Source organism: Hypanus sabinus, chromosome 3 (genome assembly GCF_030144855.1).
Source record: "Hypanus sabinus isolate sHypSab1 chromosome 3, sHypSab1.hap1, whole genome shotgun sequence".
NCBI lineage: Eukaryota > Metazoa > Chordata > Chondrichthyes > Myliobatiformes > Dasyatidae > Hypanus > Hypanus sabinus.
In genome coordinates, this window is record NC_082708.1 from 94935853 (window position 1) to 94953170 (window position 17318).

At 44.1% G+C, this 17318-nt stretch overlaps 1 protein-coding gene across 1 annotated transcript in view; it reads left to right on the plus strand.

The window, feature by feature from the left end:
- LOC132390795 (lecithin retinol acyltransferase-like) overlaps positions 1-11809 on the plus strand; it is a 185479-nt gene extending 173670 nt beyond the window's left edge. The window contains exon 2 of the mRNA XM_059963343.1: positions 11657-11809. Within this exon, the coding sequence (XP_059819326.1) occupies positions 11657-11809 (153 nt within the window). The remainder of the gene's footprint in view (positions 1-11656) is intronic.
- The last annotated feature ends 5509 nt before the right edge of the window (positions 11810-17318 follow it).

Genomic DNA, 17318 nt, shown 5'->3' on the forward strand with positions numbered 1-17318 from the left:
TTCACTCAAGCTGTTCTCATAAGGCATGCTCCCCAATCCAGGCAACATCCTTGTAAATCCCCTTTGCACCCCTTCTACAGCTTCCACATCCTTCCTGCAGTGAGGCGACTAGAACTGAGCACAGTACTCCAAGTGGGATCTGACCAGAGTCCTATATAGTTGCTCGTGCCTCTTTCCAGTCAACCTTGTCCAGTTCCACTCTCATGCCATTGTAATTTCCTTTATGTCACTGAAATACAGACACATTGGAATTTAGTTTCTCTTTATCAAATTTCAAAGTGAACTTGATCATATTATGATCACTGTACCCTTAGGGTTTCTTGACCTTAAGCTCTCTTATCACCTCCAGATCATTGCACAACACCCAATCCAGCACAGCCAATCCCCTAGTGGGCTTAACAACAAGCTGTTCTAAAAAGCCACCCCTTAGACATTCTACTAATTATCTCTCTTGAGGTCCAATACTGACTTGGTTTTCCTAATCCACTTTCATGTTAAAATCCCCAGTGATGACCATGATATTGCCCTTCTGACTCGCCTTTTTTATCTCCTATTGTAATTTGTAATCCGCATCCCGGCTGCTGTTTGGAGGCCTGTATACAACTGCCATTATGGGCCTTTTACCCTTGCCATTTCTTAACTCAACCCATAGAGAATGAACATACGCTTCATATGTGTCTTACTTTGTTGCACTTTCTGCGAGTTTCGCTACATTGGTCTGGTGAATGTGAACTCCTGCCACAGTGATAACACACTTTGTTCAGCCAGGCCGGTTTCTGTTTAGACTTTGCAATTTTGTTCATGCTCACTTGTGTTCTTGACTGCAACTCAATGTGTCTCTAATAAGAAAATATCTGCAGGTGCTGGAAATCCAAGCAACACCCATAAAATGCTGGAGGAATGAAGCAAGCCAGGCAGCATCTATGGAAAAAAGTACAGTCAACATTTGGGTGACTCCTGCTGAAGGGTCTTGACCCGAAACGTGACTGTACTTTTTTCCATAGATGCTGCCTGGCCTGCTGAGTTCCTCCAGCATTTTGTGTGCATTAATTGTGTCTCTGTCTGCAGTTTCAATTGAAACAGCAATTTCAACTCTTTTAAATGTAAACTGTGCTGAAGTTAGGATCCATTTCTGAATGCTTTCTTCTAAGATTCCACAAACTGAACAATCTCACAGTGCACCATTAAGCCTATCATTGAACTGACAATGCTCAGATAAACTCTTCAATTCAGTCACATATGCTGAAAAGGACTTTCCTGCCTTTTGATTCTGCTTAAGAAACCTAATGTGTTCTGCAATCAAAAATATCTGGGCTCTAAATGTTCCTGCATTACTTCCATAATATCAGTAAAGCTCATTTCTACTGGTTTGTTTGGAGCAGTTATGCTTTGAAGCAAACTGTATGCCATTAAACCCAATACACTCAGTAAAATTGGAACTCATTTCTCATTGGCTGATTAATTTGCTTCAAAATATTCTTACAATGCTTCATAGAACATAGCAAACCTACTGCGCAATACAGGCCCTTCGGCCCACAATGCTGTGCCAAACATGTATTTACTTTTGTTACGAACCCTGTAACTGGGTCACTTACCAGCAAAGATAGAGGGGTCCGTTGAAGTCTGATGGTACTATTTTTAACAGTATTTATTAGTAAAAATACACAAAAATAATATCAATGCAAACTTACAGATAATATACGTTGTCAATACTAAATCTAAAAGTGCGGGTATAATAATAATCAATAAGAAATAGCTCTATTGTTGTCTAGGGGATAATGCATTGTCCGATGGAAATATAAAAGTCACTCAGTTCCTGCAGGCTTCGGCCTTTGGGGACCGCTGGGTTTTCAATTGTTGGAGAGAGAGAGAGATTTTAGAAACTTCCCAGCTTTTCCTTTTATGATGTTGATCTTTCGAAATTTCGTTGGTGTGGGTCTCTTCTTTAGCTAAGCCGTTCTTCCGTGGTAAGGCCCCAATCCCAGGAAAAGGGAAAGGACGCACACAAGCCCCCCACCGGCTGTCGCTATTAAATGCTGTCACGGGATTTCTAGCATCTCTCCTGGTGCGTCTGAAGGGGTTGTTCCCCAGACCCTCTTTTATCCTTATTCGTGGGGTCTCAGATGTCAATCAGGTTGGGATGATGCAATCCCTCAACCAGCCCACTCTGGTCATTCCCTGAGGGCTTCAATGAATAGTACAGTACTCAATACACAATTCCGTCTCCAAGAGACAATGGCCATTATCCGTGGCTTTGTCTCGCTGAGGGCAGGACACACATTCCAAACCCATGAGGATTCTCTCTCATTTCCTGGGTCCCAGACCCGAATTAATAGCGATCTTGCGATTCTCACAAAGGAGGGGGCTACTTTGTACCCTTCGGCCCCTCAGAGTTGTGGCACATTCGTAACACTCTAGAAATTACCCAGGGTTGCCCACAGTGCTCTATTTTTCTAAGCTCCATATACCTATCCAGGAGTCTCTTCAAAGACCCTATATCCACCTCCCCCACCCCGTCACCGGCAGCCCATTCCATGCACCCAGCACTCTCTGAGTAAAAAACTTACCCCTGACATCTCTGTACCTACTTACAAGCACCCTAAAACTGTGCACTCTCATGTTAGCCATTTCAGCCCTGGGAAAAATCCTCTGGCTATCAATGCCTCTCACCACCTTATACTCCTCTATCAGGTCACCTCCCATCCTCTGTTGCTCCAAGGGGAAAAGGCTGAGTTCACTCAATCTATTCTCATAAGGCATGCTCCCCAATCTAGGCAACATCCTTGTACATCTCCTCTGCACCCTTTCTATAGTTTCCACATCCTTCCAGTAGTGAGATGACCAGAACTGAGCACAGTACTCCAAGTGGGGTCTGACCAGGGTCCTCTCCCATGGTTGATGAAGGCCTTCCCAACTCCATACTGTCCACAACACTCCCAACCTTTGTGTCTTCAGCAAACTTACTAACCCATCCCTCCACTTCCTCATCCAGGTCATTTATAAAAATCACCAAGAGAAGGGGTCTCAGAACAGATCCCTGAGACACACCACTGGTCACCGACCGCCGTGCAGAATATGACCAGTCTACAACCACGCTTTGTCTTCTGCTGGCAAGCCAGTTCTGGATCTACAAAGCAATGTCCCTGTGGATCCCATGCCTCCTTACTTTCTCAATCAGCCTTGCAAGGGGTATCTTATCAAATGCCTTGCTGAAATCCATATACACTACATCTACTGCTCCTCCTTGAAAAACGTGTTTAGTCGCATCCTCAAAAAGTTCAATCAGGCTTGTAAGGCAAGACCTGCCTTAAACAAAGCCATGCTGACTATTCCTAATCATAATATGCTTCTCCAAATGTTCATAAATCCTGCCTTTAGGGATCTTGTCCATCAACTTACCAACCACTGAATTAAGACTCACTGGTCTGTAATTTTCTGGGCTATCTCTACTCCCTTTCTTGAATAAGGGAACAACATCTGCAACCCTCCAATCCTTTAGAACTCCCAGCCTCACTGATGATGCAAAGATCATCGCCAGAGGTTCAGTAGTCTCCTCCCTCACCTCCCACAGTAGCCTGGGGTACATCGCATAGTCCCAGTAACTTATCCAACTTGATGCTTTCAAAAAGCTCCAGCATGTCCTCTTTCTTAATATCTACATGCTCAAGCTTTTCAATCTGCTGTAAGTCATCCCTAAAATCACTAAGATCCTTTTCCGTAGTGAATACTGAAGCAAAGTATTCATTAAGTATCTCTGTTATCTCCTCCGGTTCCATACACACTTTTCCACTGTCACACATGATTGGTCCTATTCTCTCATGTCTTATCCCCTTACTCTTAACATACTTGTAGAATGCCTTGGAGTTTTTCTTAATCCTGATCACCAAGGCCTTCTCATGGCCCCTTCTGGCTCTCCTAATTTCATTTTTAAGCTCTTTCCTGCTAGCCTTATAATCTTCTAGATCTCTATCACTACCTAGTTTTTTGAAATTTTTGTAAGCTTTTTTTTCTTCTTGAGTAGATTTTCATCAGCCTTTATACACCACGGTTCCTGTACCCTACCATCCTTTCCCTGTTTCATTGGAAAGTACCTATACAGAACCCCACAGAAATATCCCCTGAACATTTGTCACATTCCTTCCGTACATTTCCCTGAGAAAATCTGTTCCCAATTTATGCTTCCATGTTCCTGCCTGATAGCTTCATATTTCCCTTTATTCCAGTTAAGCACTTTCCTAACATGTCTGTTCCTATCTTTCTCTAATGGAATTGTGATCACTATCTCCAAAATGCTCTCCCACTGAGAGACCTGACACTTGACCAGGTTCATTTCCCAATACCTGACCAAGTACAGCCTCTCCTCTTGTAAGCTTATCTACATATTGGGTCATGAAACCTTCCTGAACACACCTAACAAACTCCACCCTATCTAAAGCCCTTGTTCTAGGGAAATGCAAATCAATATTTGGGAAATTAAAATCTCCCACCATGACAGCCCTGTTATTATTACACCTTTTCAGAATCTGTCTCCCTATCTGCTCCTCAACGTCTCTGTTACTATTGGATGGTCTATAAAAAACACCCAGTAGTTATTGACCCCTTCCTGTTTCTAACTTCTACCCACAAAGACTCCATAGACAATCCCTCCATGACTTCCTCCTTTTCTGTAGCTGTGACCCTATCTCTGATCAACAGTGCCATGCACCCACCTCTTTTGCCTCCCTCCCTGTCCTTTCTGAAACATATAAAGCTTGGCACCTGAAATAGCCATTCCTACCCCTGAGCCATCCAAGTCACAACATTATAGCTCCAAGTACTGGTCCACGCTCTAAGCTCATCCACTTTGTTCATGATGCTTCTTGTATTAAAATAGACACATCTCAAACCATTGGTCTGAGCACATCCCTTGTCTCTCACACGCCTATCCTCCCTTTCACACTGTCTCCAAGCTTTCTCTACTTATGAGCCAACCGTCCCTTTCTTCATCACTTCAATTCCATTCCCACTCCTAGCAATTCTAGTTTAAATTCTCCACAGTAGCCTTAGCAAACCTCCCCGCCAGGATATTGGTCCCCTTCGGATTCAAGTGCAACCCGTATGTTTTGTACAGGCCATGTCTGCTCCAAAAGAGGTCCCAATGATCCAGGAATCTGAATCCCTGTCCCCGGCTTCAACCCCTCAGCCACTCATTTATCCTCCACCTCACTCTATTCCTATACTCACTGTCACGTGGCACAGGCAGTAATCCTGAGATTGCTACTTTTGAGGTCCTGCTTCTCAACTTCCTTCCTAACTCCCTGTAGTCTGTTTTCAGGACATCCTCCCTTTTCCTGCCTATGTCGGTATCAATATGTACCATGACCTCTGGATATTCACCTTCCCACTTCAAGATATCGTGGACGTGATCAGATCTATCCCGGACCCTGGCACCTGGGAGACAAACTATCATCTGTGTTTCTTTCCTGCATCCACAGAATCACCTGATTCCACTATTACTGCGGCTTTCTTCCTTTCCCTACCCTTCTTTAATGCCTTTCCCTTGGACAACATCAGTGACATGGAGAGAGGAGACTTGTAGCATGGGCATTTGCCAGTCTTCCATACAAGGTTCACACCCTGGAAACTTTCCAAGGCACAAATCCATGGTCCATTGAGACTAACAGAGGCCTACACCCTTCTGAGCCACAGGGCCAGCCTCTTTGCCACTGTTGCTTCCTCCACTGTAGGCCGTCCCCCAGTTCAGTATATCTGTTGTATAATTAAAAGTGGCAATCGTTCTGATATAGCCAGCAATTTCTGATTTTTAAAACAATGATTATTATCACCCAGTACTCACTATTAATAAACATGGAATTCTTCCGTTTTCGGTCTTTTAAAAAAAAACTCCAGCATCTCTGCACATGCTGTGCAGTTTTTTTTCACACCGTTTCTCACTGTGCTTTTTTAAAACTAGGCAGTTCCTTGCTGTGCTTCAACAGGTCGGTAGCCATCTCAAGCTTTTATTAAAAACACCTCGCCACCAGTGTTATGTTTTGAAATTTCAAAACATTAAACAAATTCAAAGGAAGACACGGGAGTCTGGGAATGTGGGTCTAACTTTGTGTTTTAATTTAAGCGAGGCTGCCATGTAGCACCTGGTAGTGTCCTGCCATATGCTGATGCACGTATTTATGCACACAATGTATTGTTTAAATGAGGGCAATTTATTTTAGAACATAGAACAGTACAGCACAGTACAGGCCCTTCGGCCCACAATGTTGTGCCTACCCTCAAACCCTGCCTCCCCCCACCTTAAATTCCTCCATATACCTGTCTAGTAGTCTCTTAAACTTCACTAGTGTATCTGCCTCCACCATTGACTCAGGCAGTGCATTCCACACACCAACCACTCTGAATAAAAACCCTTCCTCTAATATTGTCCTTGAACTTCCCACCCCTTATCTTAAAGCCATGTCCTCTTGTATTGAGCAGTGGAACCCTGGGGAAGAAGCGCTGGCTGTCCACTCTGTCTATTCCTCTTAATATCTTGTACACCTCTATCATGTCTCCTCTCATCCTCCTCCTCTCCAAAGAGTAAAGCCCTAACTCCCTTAATCTCTGATCATAATCCACACTCTCTAAACCAGGCAGCATCCTGGTAAATCTCCTCTGTACCCTTTCCAATGCTTCCACATCCTTCCTATACTGAGGCGACCAGAACTGGACACAGTACTCCAAGTGTGGCCTAACCAGAGTTTTATAGAGCTGCATCATTACATCGCGTCTCTTAAACTCTATCCCTCGACTTATGAAAACTAACACCCCATAAGCTTTCTTAACTACCCTACTGTGAGGCAGCTTTCAGGGATCTGTGGACATGTACTCTCAGATCCCTCCGTTCCTCCGCACTACCAAATATCCTGCCATTTACTTTGTACTCTGCCTTGGAGTTTGTCCTTCCAAAGTGTACCACCTCACACTTCTCCAGGTTGAACTCCATCTGCCAATTCTCAGCCCATTCCTGCATCCTATCAATGTCTCTCTGCAATCTATGAAAATCCTCTACACTACCCACAACACCACCAACCTTTGTGTCATCTGCAAACTTGCCAACCCACCCTTCTACCCCCACATCCAGGTCGATAATAAAAATCACGAAAAGTAGGGGTCCCAGAACTGATCTTTGTGGGACACGACTAGTCACAACCCTCCAATCTGAATGTATTCCCTCCACCACGACCCTCTGCTTTCTGCAGGCAAGCCAATTCTGAATCCGCCTGGCCACACTTCCCTGGATCCCATGCCTTCTGACTTTCTGAATAAGCCTACCATGTGGTACCTTGTCAAATGCCTTACTGAGATCCATGTAGATCACATCTACTGCACTACCCTTATCTATATGTCTGGTCACCTCCTCAAAGAACTCTATCAGGCTTGTTCGACACAATCTTCCCTTCACAAAGCCATGCTGACTGTCCCTGATCAGACCATGATTCTCTAAATGCCCGTAGATCCTATCTCTAAGAATCTTTTCCAATAGTTTTCCCACCACAGATGTAAGGCTCACTGGTCTATAGTTACCTGGACTATCCCTATCAACTTTTTTGAACAAGGGGACAACGTTCGCCTCCCTTCAATCCATCGGTATGATTCCCGTGGACAACGAGGACATAAAGATCCTAGCCAGAGGCTCAGCAATCTTTTCCTTTGCCTCGTGGAGCAGCCTGGGGAATATTCTGTCAGGCCCCGGGAACTTATCCGTCCTAATGTACTTTAACAACTCCAACACCTCCTCTCCTTAATATCAACATGCTCCAGAACATCAACCTCACTCATATTGTCCTCACCGTCATCAAGTTCCCTCTCATTGGTGAATACCAAAGAGAAGTATTCATTGAGGACCTCGCTCACTTCCACAGCCTCCAGGCACATCTTCCCACTTTTATCTCTAATCGGTCCTACCTTCACTCCTATCATCCTTTTGTTCTTCACATAATTGAAGAATGCCTTCGGGTTTTCCTTTACCCTACTTGCCAGGGCCTTCTCATGCCCCCTTCTTGTTCTCCTCAGCTCCTTTCTTACTACCCTATATTCCTCAATAGCCCCATCTGATCCTTGCTTCCTAATCCTTATGTATGCTGCCTTCTTCCACCTGACTAGATTTTCCACCTCACTTGTCATCCATGGTTCCTTCACCCTACCATTCTTTATCTTCCTCACCAGGACAAATTTAACCCTAACATCCTGCAAGAGATCCTTAAACATCAACCACATGTCCACAGTACATTTCCCTGCAAAAACATCATCCGAATTCACAATCGCAAGTTCTAGCCTTAAATCCTCTTAATTTGCCCTTCCCCAATTAAATATGTTCCTGTCCTCTCTGATTCTATCCTTTTCCATGAAAATGCTAAAGGTCAGGGAGCGGTGGTCACTGTTCCCCAGATGCTCACCCACTGAGAGATCTGTGATCTGACCCTGCTCGTTACCTAATACTAGATCCAATATGGCATTCCCCCTAGTTGGCCTGTCAACATACTGTGACAGGAATCCACCCTGGATACACTTAACGAGCTTTGCCCCATCTAAACCATTGGAACTAAAGTACACGCAGTTTAGCCCTTCTACCTTACTACCTTTACACCCTTTATTCTGCTTCTCTTTCCTCAAAGTCTCTTTATATGTTAGATCTGGCTTTACTCCATGCACTATACTTGTAGTTCTCGCATGACCTTTATCCTCCTCCACCTCACTATCTGCTCTAACTCTCTGGTTCCCCTCCCCCTGCAAATCTAGTTTAAACCCCCCCAGAGCAGCACGAGCAAACCTTCCCGCAAGGATATTAGTCTCCCTCCAGTTCAGGTGCAACCCGTCCTGTCGGAACAGGTCCCACCTTACCTGGAACAAGGCCCAATTGTCCAGAAACATAAAGCCCTCCTTCCTGCACCATATTTAGCTGCATTATCTTCCTATTTCTAGCCTCACTACCACATGGCACTGGTAGCCATCCTGAGATTGCAACCCTGGAGGTCCTGTCCTTCAACTTTGCACCTAACTCCCTAAACTCTCTTTGCAGAACCTCCTTCCTCCTTCCTATCCACATCATTGGTCCCTACATGGACCACGACATCCAGCTGCTTACCCTCCTTCTTGAGAATTAAGAACTCGATCCAAGATATCACGGACCCTGGCACCAGGGAGGCAACAGACCATCCGAGAACTCTCTATCTCTCCCACATAACCTCTTATCTTTTCCCCTAACTATCAAATCCCCTGTCACTACTGCTATCCTCTTTTCCCTCCTTCCCTTCTGAGCTGAGGGTTCAGTCTCGGCGCCAGAGACACAACCACAGCAACTTGTCCCTGGTAGGTCATCCCCACCAACAATATCCAAAACGGTATATTTATAGTTGATAGGAATGGCCACAGGGGTGCTCTGCTCTTCCTGTCTATTCCCCTTCCCTCTCCTGACAGTCACCCAGCTACCTGTCTCCTGACTCTTAGGGGTGACTATCTCCCTGAAACTCCTGTCTATTTCTGCCTCTGCCTCATGAATGATCTGAAGTTCATCCAGCTCCAGTTCCCAAACACGGTTTGTCAGGAGCTGCAGCTGGATGCACCTTTTACAGGTGTAGTCATCAGGGACAGTTGTGCTCACCCTTGTCTTCCCACATTCTGCATACGGAGCACTCGACTGCCCTATCTGCTGCCTCCATTTCCTACTCCTAAGTTAGTTAAATTAATTAAAGGAGCTTACCCGGCCTTACCTCACTGGGAGCAAGCTCATCCTCAGCCTCTGCTCACCGAAGCCTCTCGAGCCAAAGCCTTCCTACTCTGTCTCCCTCTACTCCATCGCCCGCTCCTACAACGCCCACTCTGTTAATCTGCTCGCTTTTTAAACTTCCCCGCCGTCTCAGAGGCCGACCTTCACACCCTTGCGCAGTCGTGCCCCGTTCAACCTGCCGAAGAAATGTAAATGTAAATTGAAAATGTTTGTAAATTGAACAACATGGGGGTTGCCTGTTCCCTTCTTCATACAAACACACTAGTCTTTTGGGAAATTGTTAACTACTTTTTTGTTATGAATAAACAGACACATTGGTTTGTGTTTCATCCAAGCAATTAATTTAAGCATTATAGCATCTTAGTAACAAACCATAAACGTGAAAAGATCCTTTAATTTTTGCACTCTGATTTCTTAACCAATCCTGGCAACATAGCACAGTGTCCAGGAATCCTTTAAAGTCATAAAACTGTACAGAAATAAACTGGTCCTTTTGGCCTCCCTGTCCTATATCCTCTATTGAAAGATAAAGGATTTGATACCAGTTTCGGATACCATCCTTTCCCTGTCAAACCTTGAATAATCACGATTCCCTTTTCTTACCATTTTAGCTCTGAAGTCTTACCAGCTTGTTTTTACTGACGCCCCATATCAGATGTTGGTTCCCCTTTGGGCACTGCCCCAGGCTACTTCTCCCTGCTCCTGCCTTGCACAGTTGTAACCCACCGTACACCAGTTTAGAACCCAATCTCTAGGAACAACTTCCTACTTTTCCATGACTATCCTGAAGCTTACAGAGCTGTGATCTATAGATCCCAAGGGGGTCCTCCACAGACGTGTGTATATATATCACAGTCTTTGCTAAGTGTGATCAATGAACTCATTAACACACACAAAATGCTGGAGAAACTCAGCAGGCCAGGGAGCATCTATAGAAGAGTAAAGAGCAGACATTTTGGGCCCAGACGTAAAGAAGGGTCTCAGCCTGAAACATCGACTGTTTACATTTTTCCATAGATGCTGCCTGATCTGCTGAGTTCCTCCAGCATTTTGTGCGTGTTGCATTGGATTTCCAACATCTGCAGATTTCTTGTGTATGTTTGGAATGTGGGAGGAAGCCACAGCACCCAGAGGGAACCCAGGGACAACACTGTCTGTAGACATTGGAAGAATTTAACCTGGATTATTGACGCTATTAACAATATGCTAACAGCTTCTATCCTCTGCCAACCTAATTCTCATAGATAAGGTCTGGCACAGCACCCAGCCCAGTAGGATTCAACAAATACTGCTTCAATAAGTTCAATTCCACCTGAACTTCACAGTACTTTCCTAAATGCCTTTTGAAAATATATATTCTACAAGCACTTATTATCCTGTCAAACACAAAGCACATTCCTAAAGCTATGCTGTTATTTTAGGTGTTTTGTTACCTCTTCTTTAGTACTATGTTTCTGTGGTTTGCCAACAATTCTTGGCGAATTTAAAATTCAAATGTGTCAAGTTCTGTACTGTACTTGTCAAAGGGCAATGAGCTTGTACATTTTGAGGGGGATCGATCGACAGGCTGGATGTTGAGCATTTTCCTTCACTGAGAGTATCTAGAACAAGGAGACAGTTTCAAAATACCAGGTCAAGGAAAGGAAGTTCTCCTCTCAAAGTCAAATGTTCAGCACTATCTGCCCCCCAAAAATGATTAAAGCAGAGCCATTCACTCTATTCAAGGCGGAGTTTGGGGAATGCAAGGGAAAGGTGCTGTTGGGTCAGTCATGTAGAATGTCCAAGCAAGCCCAATGGGTCATTCTGTCCACTCCTGTTTCTGTTTTTTATGTTCTTTTGTATCATTTTGCTAACCTGCAATTATTTAGTAGAATAATGATTTTTGTTTTGCAGTTTTGTGAAACAGTGAAGACTATAATAAGAGACCAGAGGAGTATTTTTGTCACAGCTGCGCTGGGACTGGCTGGAATTTTTTGTTTGGGCTTTGGACCCTCCACTACTCTCCCAACTATCCTTATACCCTTCTTCCTGTGGATGGCTGGCTAACATGCAGGATCTCAGATGGAGTGTAAATATGTGATATAGCACAGTGATTATGTACAGAATGTATGGATATGATTTATAAATTTGTGGGCTTTTTCTGTGATGTAGCTCCAACAATACATGTGTTTATTTATGCCATGTAAGCTAATATAACCTTCCAATGGAAGCTTTGTTCTTTAATCACATTTTTAATTAACTCTTTATTTCATAACAATTCTGTGTTACTGTGATATTCTGAAATGTTTAAAAATGCTTTTGTGCTTCACTGCATTCTTTTCATTTCTTTCTGTTAACCACTCATGATTTTGGCCAACACAAGTTATACAAATGGGTACTTGCACACAGAATAGTATTATCCAGGATTTAAATAAAATGTTAATTCTAAATACCTTCTGATTAAGAAATAAAACATGTTCATTTTAAATGGTTATAATGAGTATATTTGTTTAGTCTGCAAGTGTTCATATACAAAATCAAGCACAAATTTAAAAAAATTTAAAAAGCGAAAAATAGCTTTGACCAGCAGCCAGTCCAGACATTGGAAATTTTAACAGGAGGGGACTTCAATCAATCCACTGCCCAAGTACAAAAAGCAGCAATGGGTCACTACAGCAAGAAAGAGCTTTGAACCAGTGATCAGTCAATGTTTGCAATTGAATAGTAAGAGCAAATTAAAGGAATGCAGGGGCAGGCACCACGCCCATTGTTGCAGCAATCATTCTCTGAGTGGACAGAGTCGGAATGATAATCTTAAGGCTTTAGCTCTTTGAGGCTTCCACAAAGAGAGGCTTCAGTCAGAGAAAGCTAAAGAAAAGAAAAGCTCAAGATTTTTTCCTTCCCTTCTGATGCACCATCAATAACTCACACTGAGACATAAGGCGAGATATCGGCTTTTATTGACTGGAAGAAGGAACCAGAAGTGAGTGTCTATCATACAATGTCTTGGAGACTGAGGCCGAGCGTCAGGCCTCAGATCTCCTTTATACAGGGGCCTGTGGGAGGAGCCACAGGAGCAGTCAGCAGGGGCATGTCCCGACAGGCACATAGTTCACCACACCTTCTTTATATCTGCTCAGCTAGAAGAGTAGAGATGCCAGGCAGGATAGTGAACTACTCCTCTTGTAGGATGTGAGAAGGTAGGGAGACCTCCACTGTGCCCAATGACTACAATTGTGAGAAGTGCATTCAGCTGCAGCTTCGAACAAACCTCATTTGGGATTTGGAGCTGGAACTCAATGAACTCTGGATCATTTGGGTGGCTGAAGAGGTGATAGAATAGGACATACAGAGAGGTAGTTACATCCAAGGTACAGGACACAGGAACTGGGTGACAGTCAGAGCTAAGGAGCCAGTGCAGAGTACCTTCTCAACAAGAAGTGTATCACTTTTGTTGGGGGTGGGGAGGGTTCACCAAACGGAGAGAAGTCTCAATAGTCGTGTCTGCCTCTGTTACTCAGAGAAAGGGGGAGGAAAAGGCATGGTGTGGTGTTGGGATATTTGTTAGTTAGGAGAATGCACAGGAGGTTCTGTGGATTTCTGGATGGTAAGTTGCTTGCTTGGTGCTAGGGTCCAGGATATCTCTGATCGAGTCCTCAGCATTCTAAGTTGGGAGGGTGAACAGCCAGAAATCGTGGATCATGTAGGTACCAATGACATGGGTAGGACAAGTAACAAGGTTCTGCATTGAGAGTTCAGGGAGTTAGGTGCTAAGTTAAAGGGCAGGACCTCCAGGGTTGTGATCTTAGAATTGCTACCTGTGCCACATACTAGTGAGGCCAGAACTAGGAAAATTATACAGTTTAATACATGGCTAAGGAGTTGGAGTAGGAGGGAGGGCATCAGATTTTTCAATCATTAGGCGTGTACAGGTTTGTACATGAATTCAAGGGGGACTAATACCCTAGTGGTCTTCACTGTGGAAAATGCTAGCAGTATGGTGTAAGTGTCAGGGGTTATGAAGTGTGTAAAGTTACCATAACCAGAGAGAAGGTTCTTGGGAAAGTGAAAGGTCTGAAGGTAGATAAGTCACTTGGACCAGATGCTGTATACCCCAGAGTTCTGAAAGAGGTGGATGAAAAGATTATGGAGACATTAGTAATGATCCTTCCAGAATCAATAGATTCTGGAATGGTTCTGGAAGACAGCAAAATAGCAGATGTCACTCCACTCCACATGAATGGAGAGAGTCAGAACAAAGGAAGTGATAGACCAGTTTGTCTGACCTCAGTGGTTGGGAAAATGTTGGAGTTGATTACTACAGATGAGATCTCAGGGTACATGGAAGCACAAGATAAAATAGTCTGTAGTCAGCATGGTTCCTTCAAGGGAAAATTTGGCCTGACAAATCTGTTGGTGTTCATTGAAGAAATAAAATTTCTTGTTGTGTACTTGGATTTTTAGAAGGCCTTTGACAAGGTGCCACACAAAGCTGTTTAAGAAGCTACGAGCCCTTGGTATTACCAGAAAGTTTCTAGCGTGGATAAAACAGTGGCTGATTGGCAGGATGCAAAGAGTGGGAATAAATGGAGCCTTTTCTGGTTGGCTGCCAGTAACTAGTGATATTCCACAGGGGTCTGTGTTGGGACAGACTATTTTTACATTATCTGTCAATGATTTGGATGATGGAATTGATGGGCTTGTTGCAAAATTTGTAGATGATATGAAGAGGGGCAGGTAGTTTTGAGAGCCTACAGAAAGCCAAACAGATTAGGAGTATAGGCAAAGAAATGGCACATGGAATACAGTTTTGATAAGTGTATGGTCATGCAACTTCGGTAGAAAAATGTGGTGAGGTCTCACTTGAAGTACGGTGAGCAGTTTGAGCCCTTTATCTTGGAAAGGGTGTGCTGAAATGGGAGAGGTTTCAAAGCAAGTTCACGAAAATGATTTCAGGATTGAAGACTTGTCAAGTGAAGAACGTTTAGTGGATCTGGATCTGTATTCACTAGAATTCAGAAGAATGAAAGGTGACCTCATTGAAACCTTGATAGAGTGGATGTGGAGAGGATGGTAGGAGAATCTAAGACCAGAGGGCACAGCCTCAGAATACAGGGGTATCCTTTTAGAATGGAGATGAGGAGGGATTTTCTTAGCCCGTGAGTGGTGAGTTTGTGGAATTCTTTGCCACAGGCAGCTGTGAAGGCCAAGTCATTACGTATATTGAAGGCAGAGGTTGATAGATTCTTGCTTGGTCAGGGCATGAAGGAATACGGGGAGAAGGCAGGAGACTGGGGCTGAGAGGATAAACGGATCAGCCATGATGAAATGGCAGAATGGACAGTGAGTCAAATGGTCTTAATCTGCTCCTATATCTTCTGGTCACAAACGTTTCACATTTCAAATTTTATATCACATACATTTTTTGATCTGAATATTTGAAGCAGTTTTGAATGTAGGAATTTTATACAAAGCAATTATTTCACTATCCATAACTAAGTAATTTTTGGTAAACATATTCTCCTTGAGTACTCTATTGGTATTTTTCCCTACACGGAGTGTGATGGATGGAATACCCTGCCTGGGATATACACATAGAAACATAGAGAAGCTACAGCATAATATGGGCCCTTCGGCCCACAAAGTTGTGCCGAACATGTCTTTACCTGAGAAATTACCCAGGGTTACCCATAGCCCTCTATTTTTCTGAGATCGATGTACCTGTCCAGGAGTCTCTTAAAAGACCCTATCATATCTGCCTCTACCACCGTTGCCAGCAGTCACCACTCTCTGAGTTAAAAATCTACCCCTAACATTTCCTCTGTACCTACTCCCCAGCACCTTAAACCTGTGTCCTCTTGTGGCAACCACTTCAACCCTGGGAAAATGCCTCTGACTACTATCCACACAATCAATGCCTCTCATCATCTTATACACCTCTATCAGGTCACCTCTCACCCTCTGTTGCTCTAAGGAGAAAAGGCCAAGTTCACTCAATCTAATCTCATATGCCATGCTCCCCAATCCAGGCAACATCTTTGGAAATCTCCTCTGCACCTTTTCTATGGTTTCCACATCCTTCCTGTAGTGAGGCGACCAGAACTGAGCACAGTACTCCAAGTGGGGTCAGACCAGGGTCCTATATAGCTGCAACATTACCTCTCGGCTCTTAAACTCAATCCCATGATTGATGAAGGCCAATGCACCATATGCCTTCTTAACCACAGTCAACCTGTGTAGCAGCTTTGAGTGTCCTATGGACTCAAACCCCCAAATCCCTCTGATCCTCCACATTGCCAAGAGTCTTACCATTAATACTATATTTTGCCATCATATTTGACCTACCAAAATGAACCACCTCACATTTATCTAGGTTGAACTCCATTTGCCACCTCTCAGCCCAATTTTGCATCCTATCAATGTCCCACTGAAACTCCACACTATCCACAACATCTCCAACCTTTGTGTCATCAGTATCTTTACTAACCCATCCTTCCACTTCCTCATCCGGGTCATTATAAAAATCACGATGAGTAGCGGTCCCAGAGCAGATCCCTGAGGCACCCCACTGGTGACTGACATCCATGCAGAATATGACCCGTCTACAACCACTCTGTGCCTTCTGTGGGCAAACCAGTTCTGGATCCACAAAGCAATGTCCCCTTTGATCCCATGCCTCCTTACTTTCTCTATAAGCCTTGCATGGGGTACCTTGTCAAATGCTTTGTTGAAATCCATATACACTACATCTGCTATTCTACCTTCATCACACACAAAATGCTGGTGGAACGCAGCAGGCCAGGCAGCATCTATAGGAATTTACATCTACAGTCGACTTTTCAGACCGAGAGCCTTCGTCAGGACTAACTGAAAGAACAGATAGTAAGAGATTTGAAATTGGGAGGGGGAGGGGGAGATCCGAAATGATAGAAGACAGGAGGGGGAGGGATGAAGCTAAAAGCTGGAAAATTGATTGGCAAAAGGAATTCACAGCTGGAGAAGGAAGAGTATCATGGGATGGGAGGCCTAGGGAGGAAGAAAGGGGGAGGGGAGCACCAGAGGGAAATGGAGAGCAGGCAAGAAGTGATTGTGAGAGGGACAGAGAGAGAGAAAAAGAAGAGAGAGAGGAAAGAGAAAAAGGGGGAAATAATAAATAAACAAACAAACAAACAGACAGCCAGATAAATAAATAAGGGATGGGGTAAGAAGGAGAGTGGAGCTTTAACAGAAGTTTGAGAAATCATTGTTCATGCCATCAGGTTGGAGGCTACCCAGACGGAATATAAGGTGTTGTTCCTCCGACCTGAGTGTGGCTTCATCTTGACAGTAGAGGAGGCCATGGATAGACATGTCAGAATGGGAATGGGACGTGGAATTAAAATGTGTGGCCACTGGGAGATCCTGCTTTCTCTGGTGGACAGAGCGCAGGTGTTCAGCGAAACGGTCTCCCAGTCTGCGTCGGGTCTCACTAATATATAAAAGGACACACCAAGAGCACCAGACGCAGTATACCACACCAGCCGACTCACAGGTGAAGTGTCGCCTCACCTGGAAGGACTGTCTGGGGCCCTGAATG